This window comes from Dromiciops gliroides, chromosome 4, assembly GCF_019393635.1.
Source record: "Dromiciops gliroides isolate mDroGli1 chromosome 4, mDroGli1.pri, whole genome shotgun sequence".
Classification (NCBI taxonomy): domain Eukaryota; kingdom Metazoa; phylum Chordata; class Mammalia; order Microbiotheria; family Microbiotheriidae; genus Dromiciops; species Dromiciops gliroides.
Genome location: NC_057864.1, coordinates 489,064,148 through 489,076,694, shown reverse-complemented (window position 1 = coordinate 489,076,694; position 12,547 = coordinate 489,064,148). Strand labels below are relative to the sequence as shown.

Below are 12,547 nucleotides of genomic sequence, written 5' to 3'. Positions count from 1 at the left end.
ATTTGTTGTGAGATTGGCCCACAGTTCTTAGGAACATATATTGAGGGCAGGAAGGAACCCTGAAAGACATCAAATCAAGCTTCCTCAGTTTATACCAATGAGGAAATTGAGAAATGCAGGCTGAGAGAATGTGACTTTCCAGCATCACACATCTAGTAAATGTCTTTGACCCTGGGTCTTCCTGCTTCCCAGTCCAGTACCCTCTCCATGACACCATGCTGGCTTTCAGTGGTAAGTTCTATGCCAACAAAACCCAGATGCAGGTTCCCTCCCCCCCCCCAAATACCAACCACTCCTAGGAACTATTTAAAAATTCTCAGCTCATGCAGTCTTTTATACCCCCTCCATCAGATCTTAGTATTTGACCCCTATTTATCAAAAAGATCTTCTTCCATGAAAACTTAGCTTACATCAGCCCCCAATCATCAATACCCACTTAAGAATTTTGAGGGGAATACCTCTGAGGTGTTATCCTTCTCATCTGACCAGAGAAGCAGTTGGCCATTTTCTCCGTACACAACTGGTTAAGTCTCTTGGAATTAAATCCAAGGATGTTGGGAGAGGTCATAGGGGCCGCTATTAAGTGAGAGCTTGGCCCAAGTCGTTCCTGTTCACAGAGGGGACACTGAGGCGCTCATTCCCAATCCTGTGACTTTCTAGCTGGCCCAGGCCAGTTCCCCACCCCAGCTGCAAACAAACACACTGGCACCTTTTGGATCCGGATGGCAGCACTGCCCAAGTCTGGAATTTTTTCCCCATGAAGCCGGGCCTGTTTTTCTCTAATGTCTTGGTGATAGATCTGCCGCATGAAGATGGCTCTCAGGCGGCCTTGGCGGGCTCTCTCTGAGATCTGGATCAACTTCACGGCTTCTTCCAGGGGCATGATCTTTAGAGGTAGCTTCTGCAACAGACAATGGACACTTCCTCCATGAAACAGACCATCCATCCACAAGTAATCATTTCAGACACTTTAATGAGGACAGGAGGTGGGGAAAGAGCATTTCCCCCCAAATTAAGGAACACTGATCACTTCTTTTCTACAACTATTTAAGCACCGAACCAAAACTAGAGGTGGGCAAAACAAGCAAGCACCCAAGGTCCAACACTTGGGAACAACCAGGGACACTTCTGAAATGTCATTTTTATATATAAATGCACTTATTTTTAATACCAGGCAATCCCGCTCACCTTGTATTAAGTCCTCTGCATCAGGGTTAAGCACAAGGACCCCAGTGAGCAGCAATGAGCCGTAATGGGGCTTCCCAGGCTTTTTGACAAGATAGTTTAGTCATTTTGATCAATCAACAGGCATTGATTCAGCCCCTGCTCTGTGCCAGGTACCGGGGATGGAAAAGTTAAAAGGAAAGCAGACGCCTGCTTTTGGGGAGCGGACATTCCATGGAAAGAAACAGCATGTACATGGATAAGGAAATATACAGAGGGGCCACTAGGTGGCACTGCAGTGGATAGAGCACCAGCCCTGTAAGTCAGGAGGACCCGAATTCAAATCTGAACTCAGACACTTGACACTTACTAACTGTGTGACCCTGAGCAAGTCACTTAACCCCCACAGCCCCGCAAAAACAAACAAACAAAACCACACAGAATACAGAATAAATACTGAGTCATTACTGGAGGCTGGGGATTTGGAAAAGCCTCATGTAGAATGTGGCCATGGAGTTGGGCTAGGAAGAAAGCTAAGGATCTCCAGAGGCTTCCGGGCACAGGAGATACCCTGGGCAAAGGCAAGGAGAAGGAATACTGCATATTCTCTGGAATGTCAAGTTCATGAAGGGAAAATAAGCCTGTAATGGGAGGGTAGAGTCATAGTGCTAAGGGCTTTAAATGCCCAACAGTTTGCATGTGGGGGCAGGAGGGCCTGGAGTCAGCAAGATCTGAGTTCAAATCCAGCCTCAAATACTTCCTGTGTGACTCGGGGAAGTCACTTCATTGCTTCAGTTTCTCGTCTGTCAAATGAGCTGAAGAAGGAAATGGCAAACTAGTATCTTTGCCAAGAAAACCACAAATGGGGACATGAAGAGTTGGACACAACTGAACAACAACAATAAATTGCTTGTGTTCTGGGAAGCAATAGGGAGTCCTCGGTGCTTTTCATATAAGAGACATTTCATCCTTTTCTCTCTTCCCCATCTCATTAGATGATCCTAAATGCAAAGATTCCATAGCTTTTTCTTTTCTCCACTTTTATTTTAAATGAAATCCTATCCAGTGCTATGGTTCTTAATGGTAGCAATAATGTAGATCAGAAATGTCAGTCAAAATAATAATTCCACTAATTGCCTATTTGCCTTCAGCTTGGATTTTTCCTGTGGGAACATCAATAACCAAGAAATCTCCAACATCCCTGGGCCTGTGTAGATTTCCCACATGAAATGAGGAGCTCTGACTAGGTTGCTAAGGTCCCTGCCATCACTGACCATTCTAGAATTCTAATAGGAAAATTATAATCACCATAGGACTGAGGCCAGTAGTTACCTTCCTTTGTTCTATGGGTCACCATTGCCACAGAATTCACCCCCAAGTGGTCAGATTGCCTCTCTCCATGTTTAATGAGGCTGATCTTGTGACCCTGCTTTTGTGAGGTCATGCCAGTAGAAGCTGAGTTCTGCTGAGTTTTACCATACTAGAAAGGTTTCCATGATGAGGTGACCACTGTCTATCTGCCCCTGCCTTGCCGATGTGGTGCTGCATGGAAAACCCTCAACCTTCCTTTCTAACATCCAGCTCTGTCTGCTGAATACCCCTCTCTCGGATAGTCCTAAGGGCTCCCTTTCCTAGGGTCAATTAAAAGGGTGGCTCCCTTGGACAATAGCCTCTGCTAATCATATCATCCTCATAGACAGAGACCTCATCTTTCCGTCTTACGGGTGAATAAAAGGTTGACAAGTTCATGGACCAACGAGATGCCATCCATCTTCTCAAGGGGGCATGTACATATCTTGCAAAGAGGAGAAACAATCAAATTTTCAAAGGTTCACCTCCATCCAGGTGTGAAGGATGTGGGTGGATGTTCTTACCTCATCCCTGTTCAGCCATTTACGAAAGCTTCAGAGAAGCCCAGAGAGATTCCAATGGATAAAATTCATCACTGGAAGCCATTCATCCCAGGAAGGATGGGAAGTGATCAAGAATGGAGTTCTGAAGACACAAAGAAAAATGGTTCCATTGAAGAGGAAAACCAGATGTTGTCTGGGGGGATGATGCAGAGATACAAGGAGCTCATAAAACAACTGGGATTTTAAAAGCCATGCCCAGAGGTTGGAAGCAAGGCCAGGCAACAGAGGCCGAATTTTTCCAAAGCATGAGTGGCTAAGAATGTGTCAGGAGGGCTAGATCTCAGAAGAATTGGGGGCTAGTAAGAAAAGGAAGGGGAAACAAAGATGGGTTTTACAGCCCCTCTGTTAAAGGAGGCCCAGAGAAGGGATCGTGTTAACTGATCAGAGGGAAAGCGGAGGTGCCCAATTTTCATTTGGATTCTGTATTTTCTGCCATGGATGATGAGATTTAGACTAAATAGAGTAGCATAAACATGAATAATAGGGAGCTGGTGTGTTAGAGCCAGCTTGAACCAGCTGATAAAAGTTAGATTTCAGTATGAGCATTTACGTCTTGGAAATCAGAATATGCCACAAAGCTGGATTTGCTTGACTGTTTTGCTGATTGTCTAGACTTAGCAAAGCAATGGAGAAAAATGTTAATAGCGCTGATTAAACTTAAAAGTGTGTTGTACATATATTTTCCCAGAGAGCTGGTTGTTAAACATCTACCAGTACACCCCCTGATTGGTATCGCATATAAGTAAGGATATGACAAGAGAGCACCTGGCTGTTCTTGATCATTCCAAATTGCCCAAATGGATGACATTCTCAGGTTCTAAAAAAGTAATAGCTGGGATTTCTGGGCCTCTTCCAGGGGTATCTGAAAGACCATGGAGAACTGGAGAGTTCCTGCAGAACTGGAAAGATCCAGGTTTCCAGTTTGAGAGAAAGGGAAGAGAATAGAATCTGCAAACTCCAGACCAACAACCACAGATTTGATAACGTATTCTGCAAGTTCCGCGGGACTCACAAACGTCATGAGGGATTATTAGAAAAGGAAGCAATGATCCCAAAGTGCAGGAATGCTACATCAACAATGTTTCTCATGCCCTCACATCCTTTTTTGACAGCCATGGAACCGCTGTGATGGGGGTAAGCTGCAGATACAGTTTACTCAGATTTTAGCAAAGCATTTGGGCAGAGCATTTCAAGATATTTTTGTGGTAAAGATGGGCTTGTCAACAAAACTATTTGATAGATTTGGACCAGAGTGGTCAGAACCTAAGAGTAAACATTAGTGGTGTCATGTCAACTTGCATGGTGGCCCCCCGTACAACACCCCAGAGATCCAACTGTGCTTGGCCCTGGGTTGTTGAATATTCTTATCCATGATTTGTATGAGGAGATACATGGCATGCTTGTCAAATTTGCAGATCACACAAAAGGGGAAGGAACAGCAACATATTACATGATGAAGTAAGGATCCAAGAAGATTCTGGATGGCTAGAGCATTGACCAGATGGAACACGGTCCCACTTGAGTTAACAAGCTGACTTCAGAGGTCCTAGATGGAGGAGGAGGCATGATGAGTCAGCAGTCTGTCTGACTACAAGATCAAGGCACATTAATAGGATGCTATGGAAGCCAAGCAAATTCACACAATCTGAGTCTACATTAAGAGGGATATGGGTAGACAGCAGTCTGTCTGAAGAGACCCAGAGCTTCTTAGGGGACTGCAAGGTCAGCAAGTATTAGCGAGGTCCTATGAAAGCCAAGAAAGATGATACAAGGCTATATTCAGAGAGAGGCATGGCATCCAGGAATAAGGACCGATGGTCCTGCCCAATCCTGTCCTAGTCAGGTGGCATCTGGAGGGCTGTGCTCAGGTTCGGCTTCTACCTTTTCAGGAGGGTGTGGGTGAATTGACGAGTGTCCAGAGAAAGGTAGCCCAGAATGGGGAATCATCTTAAGTTTGTGCCACATAAGGAGGGGGAGAAAGCACTGGAAACCTTTGGCTTAGAGATCAGAAGGTGGGGGAATGTGCTAGCTGACTTCCAATGTTGAAGAGTTATGATATGAGCGAGGGATTAGAGACTTTGCCTGTGCCAGGCATTGTCTTAAGCACTTTTCTTTACAGATATGATCTCATTTAACAATGAGATATTTGATCTCGTAGAAGGAAACCAGGAGAAATAGGCAGAAGCTGCAAAAGAGGGGAATTTATGTCTCACGTCAAGAAAAACTTCCTAATAATCCGAGCTGTACAAAAATGGAACGGGGCACACCTCAGGGACCAGTGGAGGAGGGTTCTCCCTTTCGGAGGTCTTTATACAGAGGCCACTGCCAGATGGAATAACATTTTCAGGTATCAGCTGGGATCCTTGAGATTCCTTTCAACCCAGAGATTCTTGCCTTTTAAGCTGGGTCTCAGACATCATTTTTCATCTGGTCATTCACTTCTGATCTCTTCCTTTCTCTTCTCAAATCCCTACTGTCTGCCAGAAAGAATAATGGAAATGCTCTATACTCCCTGAGCTCCCTGCCCCACCAGATTCCTGCTCCTTGCCCACAGTTTCAGAATCTCCAGGATTCTTTCCCCATTCCTTATAGCTTTATTATTCATTCCCACATGAATCATGCATGAGAAGCATATAGCTGCCGGCCAGTCTGGCAACTCGGAAAAGGAGCCTGTGTCCTGGCTGCCCAGGACCAAGCCAACATGTTTATGCCAGATAAACACAGCAGGGAGGATTCCCTTCACCAATCCCTACAAAAATAGCGGAGCTTAATAAATGCTTGACTTGACTTGACTCACGTGACCTGGAATGAATGCCCTGAGTCATTGCACCTGGCACCTGGGTGCCTCCTCCTTCTAGGTAAAAGGAGAGACTCCTCCTTCCTCACAGGATCTTCATTTGGCCTCCATGGCAGCGACCCATTCCAGGGGCCGTCGACTAGAATTTCCCCATCATCTCCTAGCTCGTATTCTTCTACTCTTCAGCCTCTTCACATCATTCTTAGTTTTAAGAGTCTTCTTCATTTTCCACCAGGAACATTTTATTCCTTCCTGCTGAGGCACATTTCAGCCCTCACGGTCAGGACAGCAGAGAGGCCTTTCTCTAGCACTTGAGCCTTCTTCTCCAGAAGGAAAACCAGTGGCTGTTTAGTATATGCAATATATCTGTATGTGTAATATATCTGTATATACATACATATGTGTGTGTGTGTGTGTGTATGATGTATATATAGATTATATATGTAGCATGCCTATATGTAATATATGTTTGTGCACAGAGAGATATGTATATGGACATATAGGTGTGGGTACACAAAGCCATGAAATCTTTAAAGAATTTAGGAGAATTCTGTCACTTGTGCTGACATTGAGCTCTTCAGCTGATTCTGTGGGGTTCCCCTGGCCTCTGTTGCTAATGACCACAGAGCACTGCTTGGTTGCTGTCCACATTTTATGACCTATCACTTCTGTCATTTCTTTTCCCTCTCTTTTTTTTTAAGTGAGGCAGTTGGGGTCAAGTGACTTGCCCAGGGTCATACAGCTAGTAAGTGTTAAATGTCTGATGCCGGATTTGAACTCAGCTACTCCTGACTCCAGGGGTGGTGCTCTATCCACTATGCCACCTAGCTGCCCCTCGTCATTTCTTTTCAAAGAAAATTTTATATGGATATATATTTTTTGTTTATAGGTCACCTGCAGTTGCTGATGGGATACATTTTTGCTTTTCATCTATATCAGTTCTATGGTCATTTTTGTTTCCAATTTATCTATTTTTCTTCTAACTTTCTAGATTTCCTTTTTTTGTGCATCTTTCTGTGTCTGAAGACAGCACTTTACCCAGGTATCATCAGGAGACTTGCTATTTACTGCCAAACCCAAATCCAAACAAAAGCAGCAAACGTCAATTATCTCCCAGGCCTTTCAAAGAATCCTCCAGCTTCTAGCCACTTCCTTCATCTTCCCCTTGCTTCCTCCTTTCTAGGCAAACACTGGATATGGCTGCTTTGGGGTTCTACCGACCACAAAACATCCCTATAGATCACACCCTTGAAAACTAAACAGCTACAGACAACAGCATCTTAGGCCTAGCTCAATCACTGTCAAGACAAGTGTTTACTAGTAACATCTACTAAATTACCTCATGACAGAATCATTTGAGCAATACTAAATTCTTTTTAGAAGAGTAATGATGGAGGCAAAAATAAATTTAAATTCCTGCTGTATTAATTCAAGGCTCTAAGAATGATTCTCAGCCCAAAGCCTGAGCTCAATCTTGCCTTTCCAAAATTAGTAGTACAATGGATGTTCTGTTCGATGAACTTTGGTAACTATTAATTGGATTGATCCCTTGTATTTTATATGTGAACAACATATAGATGACTCCCTTCCTTCCTTCTTTTCTCCCTTCAGCTATCCCTTCCTTCCTTCCTACCTGTCTCCCTCCCTCCCTCCCTCTGGTCTGACCCTGTCACTTGCCCATCCAATCAACCCCGTGGCTCCCTGTAGCCTTTAGGAGCATTTTATCATTTCAAACTCTCCTCAATCTTGCCTCAACCCACTTTTCCAGCTTTATTACCCAACACTCTCCTTCACAGACTCTACAACCCCCCCAGGCTATCCTAGTCATTGTTCTTCCCACAGGATGCTCTTCCCACTGAATCTCTCCTTCTCCCAGGGCCAATTCTCCTACAGGGAGAATTTCACCTCAAAGCAGAATCCTTTGCTTCCTCCAAACTCAGCTAATGAAGCATCTTCTATATAAAGCAAAGCTTTTTCTCATCCCCATAACCTGTAGTGTTTCCTCCCCTCCCCTCCCCCAATAATCTCCTTCACCCATCCGTACATACACATATTACTCTGTCCTTGACAGCACTTTGGTCTTTGAATATAACCTGATTTCTCAGTGTTCTGTGGTTCTTCCAGTAGCACTGATAAACGAAATGTCAGAAGTATTATTCTACTTCATGTTTACCGTGCCCAAAGTCTGCCACCTTCTCCTACCAGTCCCAAGAAAGACAGCATTCTTCAGAGCTAGCCACAGAGAGAGTTAACACCAAGTATACTTTTGAGAAAGTGAAGAAACCAGGGACAAACCAGGTGCAGCGCTTCCAATCCAGCATTGGCCAAGATCTGAGCGAGGATCTTCTCTCGTTCCCTTAGTACCTCCATCTTCTCTTTCAAAAAGTACTTTGGAATGGGAATGTCTAGATGTTCCTGGGAAAGAAAAAAAAGAGATCAAGGAGTCCTTTGGATTCACATGCAATCCTATGAGCTCCCATGGATTTGAAGCCTTGAGGTCTGGCAGCCCTTATAATCCCATTTGACAGATTAGAAAACTGAAGCTGAGTTTTTAAGGGTTTTGCTTGGGGGCACCCAGTGATCCTAACAAGTACATGAATCAATATACCAACAAGGCTGGTAATTAATTTCCATTTCTATTTTTATGATGAACAAGCAGATGCAATGTGGTTTCACAATGACCATAAATCTGCAGAGTGGGAAAAACTTGGCTAAAGAGTCAGAGGCTTGAGTTCAAGTACCACCTCAGACATTTACTATCTTGTGTGATCTTGAGCAGGTCACTCTGTCCCTGCGCTTTCATTTCTTCCTCAGTAAAACGGGAGAGTCAGCTTTGGTGGCCTAGAAGTTCCCATTCAGTCCTAGGTATAGTATGCTATAAGTTAGGGGCGAGAAAGAAAAAATTTGATGACTAACCTCGTGGTTTTTTTTATCACGTGACAATTAAAAATATGAGCGATATTGTTTCTGGGTAATTTAATCATTTTATTAATACACTGACAGGTTATTAATAAAAGGAAGTCTACTGGCCATTTCTCTCAGAACACCCTTCCAATTGTAGGAGGTCCATCACATAAGCAATCAAATCCAGTTGGTTAACAACAACCAAATATAATTAATTGATTGACATGATTGGAGGAGGGTTATATTAAAATGAAGTCTGGGGATGCATAACTCAGGCCACTCAACTCCTCCTGATAAGATGATTTCAAAGAAAAAAATGTAGGACCCCCCACCCCCAAGCTGATCAGGACAAAATAGTTTCCACCTAGGTGTAGTTAGTGAAATCGGATCAGTAAAGTCCTCTAGACAAAAGGATCTTTTGCCCCACCAAGATTCTTTGTAAGCTTGGGTTGGGTTTGATCCAGAGGAATCCTATTTTCAAGGAGAACTAACTAGACCTTTGAGTAGGGGGAGAGAGAAAGGACTAAGAAAAAATGGGAGATCACTGGGTCCCCAAGGTATCAGTTATTAATAATTATTTCTCACAATCAGAATGGAACAAAACCTTACTGATAATGACTAATTAATGGAAGACCAGTCTGATTTTTAAATGTTTTCAGGGAATGTTTCTTTTCAAGCTTGTACAATAATTCAAATTAGGCTGAAAATGTGTTGCTAGGTAAAGGACCTGGGGAACCCGCTTTGATGAACAGACAAATTTGCTGTTAGGGGACCAAGTGTTTGTATGTAAATGACACTTACGGACTTCTAAGGAATTTTCTGTTATCTTCTTAACCTTTCTTGGCCTCCTGCTCTCCAAAGCAAACTTGTTTCTCTGTGAGCTTGTTTGCAAAACCTTCTTCCATTAAACAAGAGGAAAATCCAGCCCAGCCCCAGTGAGGACTCCCAGTAATTCCAAATCCCTCAACTCCAAACAGCTACATTGGAATCAAGCCAAAATCTATAGTCACAGTAGCAAAAGGTTTCTAGCATCTTTCAAGTGCTGCATGAAACAAGTAATTAATTGACAGGACCAAAGCACAACTGAATCATTCCCCTAAATTCTTAGTGCGTGCTATTAATGTACTGTGCATTCGCCACATTGAAATTACATTAAGATCTCTGCTAATTTGAGAATGCAGCGAATTTTAAAACATGAGACCTTAAAAAATAGAAATTTCTAGAGTCATTTCAGTTTTGCTAATTAAATATACACTATGTAATGGTGTGATTTCTAAGATTTCCTTAAGAATTCTGCGTGATGTCATCAAAATTCCCATTTATTAAGAATATATTTCTCATGATTTTTCATCATTTTGATGAAAATAAGGTTTTTCACAAGATAATTCACCCAGGTATCTTTGAAAGCTAGTATTTATTTAAAGCAAGACACTGAAATTGTCTTCCGATTTTATTTGGCCCAGAGGATCAAACCATTTTAATAAATTTGGAGAAGCCAATGTTTTAAAGCTACCAGGATATAAATACTGCTATTTCCCCTATCATTTTGCTGTCCTATTTCCAAGAGTACATCTGTCATGTCTGCCACAGAGAAGTTTCATTAGAAAATTCATTAATTGGTGCCCTGTTTATACTTTTATTATAAACACTAATGATTTGTTTGTTTGAAAGAAGCCGAAGCCTTCATTACAGTCATTTGTGCTGTGAGTGAAACACATTTTATGTTTCTCAGCAGGGACAAAACACACGACAATGTTTTCACATATTGATACTTGCAATTAAAATCCAGGATGTTATTTAAACTAACAAATTAATGTCCTTTATGAAGAACTACAAATAGGGTTCTCTTTCAGAAACAGGCTAAAGATTGTTCCCTGCTGAGAACATTCTTCTCTTAGAGTTTTAGACCAGAATATATAGGCATGTTTCTTAAGGGTGATATCAGTATGACTGTAATGTACAAATGATATCATTATTTCTCCTGTTTCTGTTCTAAGAAAAGCACAAATCGCAACAAAATAGCCCCATTCTATTCTGCTAACAATCCCCCTCAAATGTTTATTAAATACTCACTATTCTGGGGCGGCTAGGTGGCGAACCGGCCCTGGATTCAGGAGTACCTGAGTTCAAATCCAGCCTCAGACACTTGACACTTACTAGCTGGGTGACCCTGGGCAAGTCATTTAACCCCCATTGCCCCACAAAACAAAAACAAAAAACCAAACAAATACTATTCTAAATTCTGGGAATACAGAGATGAAAGGACCCAAATCCAATGGCTCCCCATCGTCTCTAGGACCAAGTATTGAAAGCCCTTCAAAGTTTCACTCCAGCCTTCCTTTCCAAATTGATTATGCATAATTCCCTTTCATGCTGTTGCCCACAATGCCTACAAAACTTTCTCTCTTCACCTTTACCAGAGAGAACCCCTGGCTTCCTTCAACAATCGGCTCAAGTATCACCTTCTATAAAAATTCTATCCTGATCTCTTCAGTTTCTAGAGACCTCTGACCTCGTGAAATTATGCTGTAGCTACCCTTTCCATGGTTTGCATTTACTCATATACATCCGTGTTGTTTCTCCCATAAAATGGGAGCTCATGGAGGTCAGGGACTGTGATTTTTGGTTTTTGTATTACCAGTGAATAGGGAAATGTTTTCTGCAGAGTAGGCTCTTAATAAATGCTTGTTGAATGAGTAGATGGATTAGATGAAGATAAGATGAAAAAATCAGAAAAAGAAGTAGTGACTTCAATTTTAAAAAGTGATGGCAGGGGAGTAATGGGAGGGTTAGATAGAATGGACGAAAAGTAAATTTAGACCCATGATGCAAGCCACAGCTACAATAAAGTCCAGCTGGGTCACGTACTTCCTTTACTTAAGTCGTAAGGTGCTTTAAAAAAGAAAAATATACTCATTTCTAACATGGAGAAGAGAAAATGTTTATTGAACATAAGGAAGAAATTAGTTCAGATAATATTGTTGGATTTAATTTTTCAAGACTAAAATGAATTTTGCAAGGTATAAAAGCAATGTAGAAACAGATTGTGGGGAAAATATTTGTGGTAACAGGAAGTAATCATCTTTTTGTTTTAAAAAAGTCTTATTAATGCCTTTTGGTTTTACATGAGTAAGGTCTATGTATGCCCCAGGTCCATCCCCAACAATAAGCCTTCTCTTGTAAACAAAGACATTTAAGCAAAACTAACCATTACCATTAGATTATGAGTTCCCTGAGGACTAGGACTGTCTTTTGCCTTTTTGTATCCCTAGGGCTTAGTATAATGCCTGGCACATAAAAAATGTTTATCGATTGACTGATTTGTCACAAGGACTGCATCTGATATGTTATAGAACATGCCTATCACCTCCCCCCTCCCCTGCTCTGCCCCCATATCGCTTCAACAAGAGGAGGAAATGCATTTCCTCAATCTCCCCTTTTAGGGCCTGAACAACCAATGAAATTTTGATGGCAAGGAAAAACAAAAACAAAACAAACAAACCCCCGCACTGAGTACAATTAAGACAAATTACTAGTGATTTCTGGATACCAAAAGTGTAGTGATTTGTTCTGCATATAAAAGACTAACATGGGAGAGTGGAAAGACTCCAAGACTATGGAGAAAAAAGATCTGGGTTCACGTCCCAAGCTGACCACATCTCAGTTGTATGACTCTAGCAAGGTCCCTTTACCTTCTCAACCACAGCTTTCTCAGTTATCAAATAGTGATCATGACTGTAACATTCAATTCTTAGGGTTGTTGCAAAGA

General features: G+C 42.0%; 1 protein-coding gene across 1 annotated transcript in view; it reads right to left on the bottom strand.

The window, feature by feature from the left end:
- The window catches only part of IQCA1 (IQ motif containing with AAA domain 1), a 220,034-nt gene that overhangs the window by 189,155 nt on the left and 18,332 nt on the right, over positions 1–12,547 (bottom strand). The window contains exons 3-4 of the mRNA XM_044005245.1: positions 8,170–8,289; positions 710–901 (exon numbers count right to left, since the gene is read on the bottom strand). Of these exons, the coding sequence (XP_043861180.1) occupies positions 710–901; positions 8,170–8,289 (312 nt within the window). The remainder of the gene's footprint in view (positions 1–709; positions 902–8,169; positions 8,290–12,547) is intronic.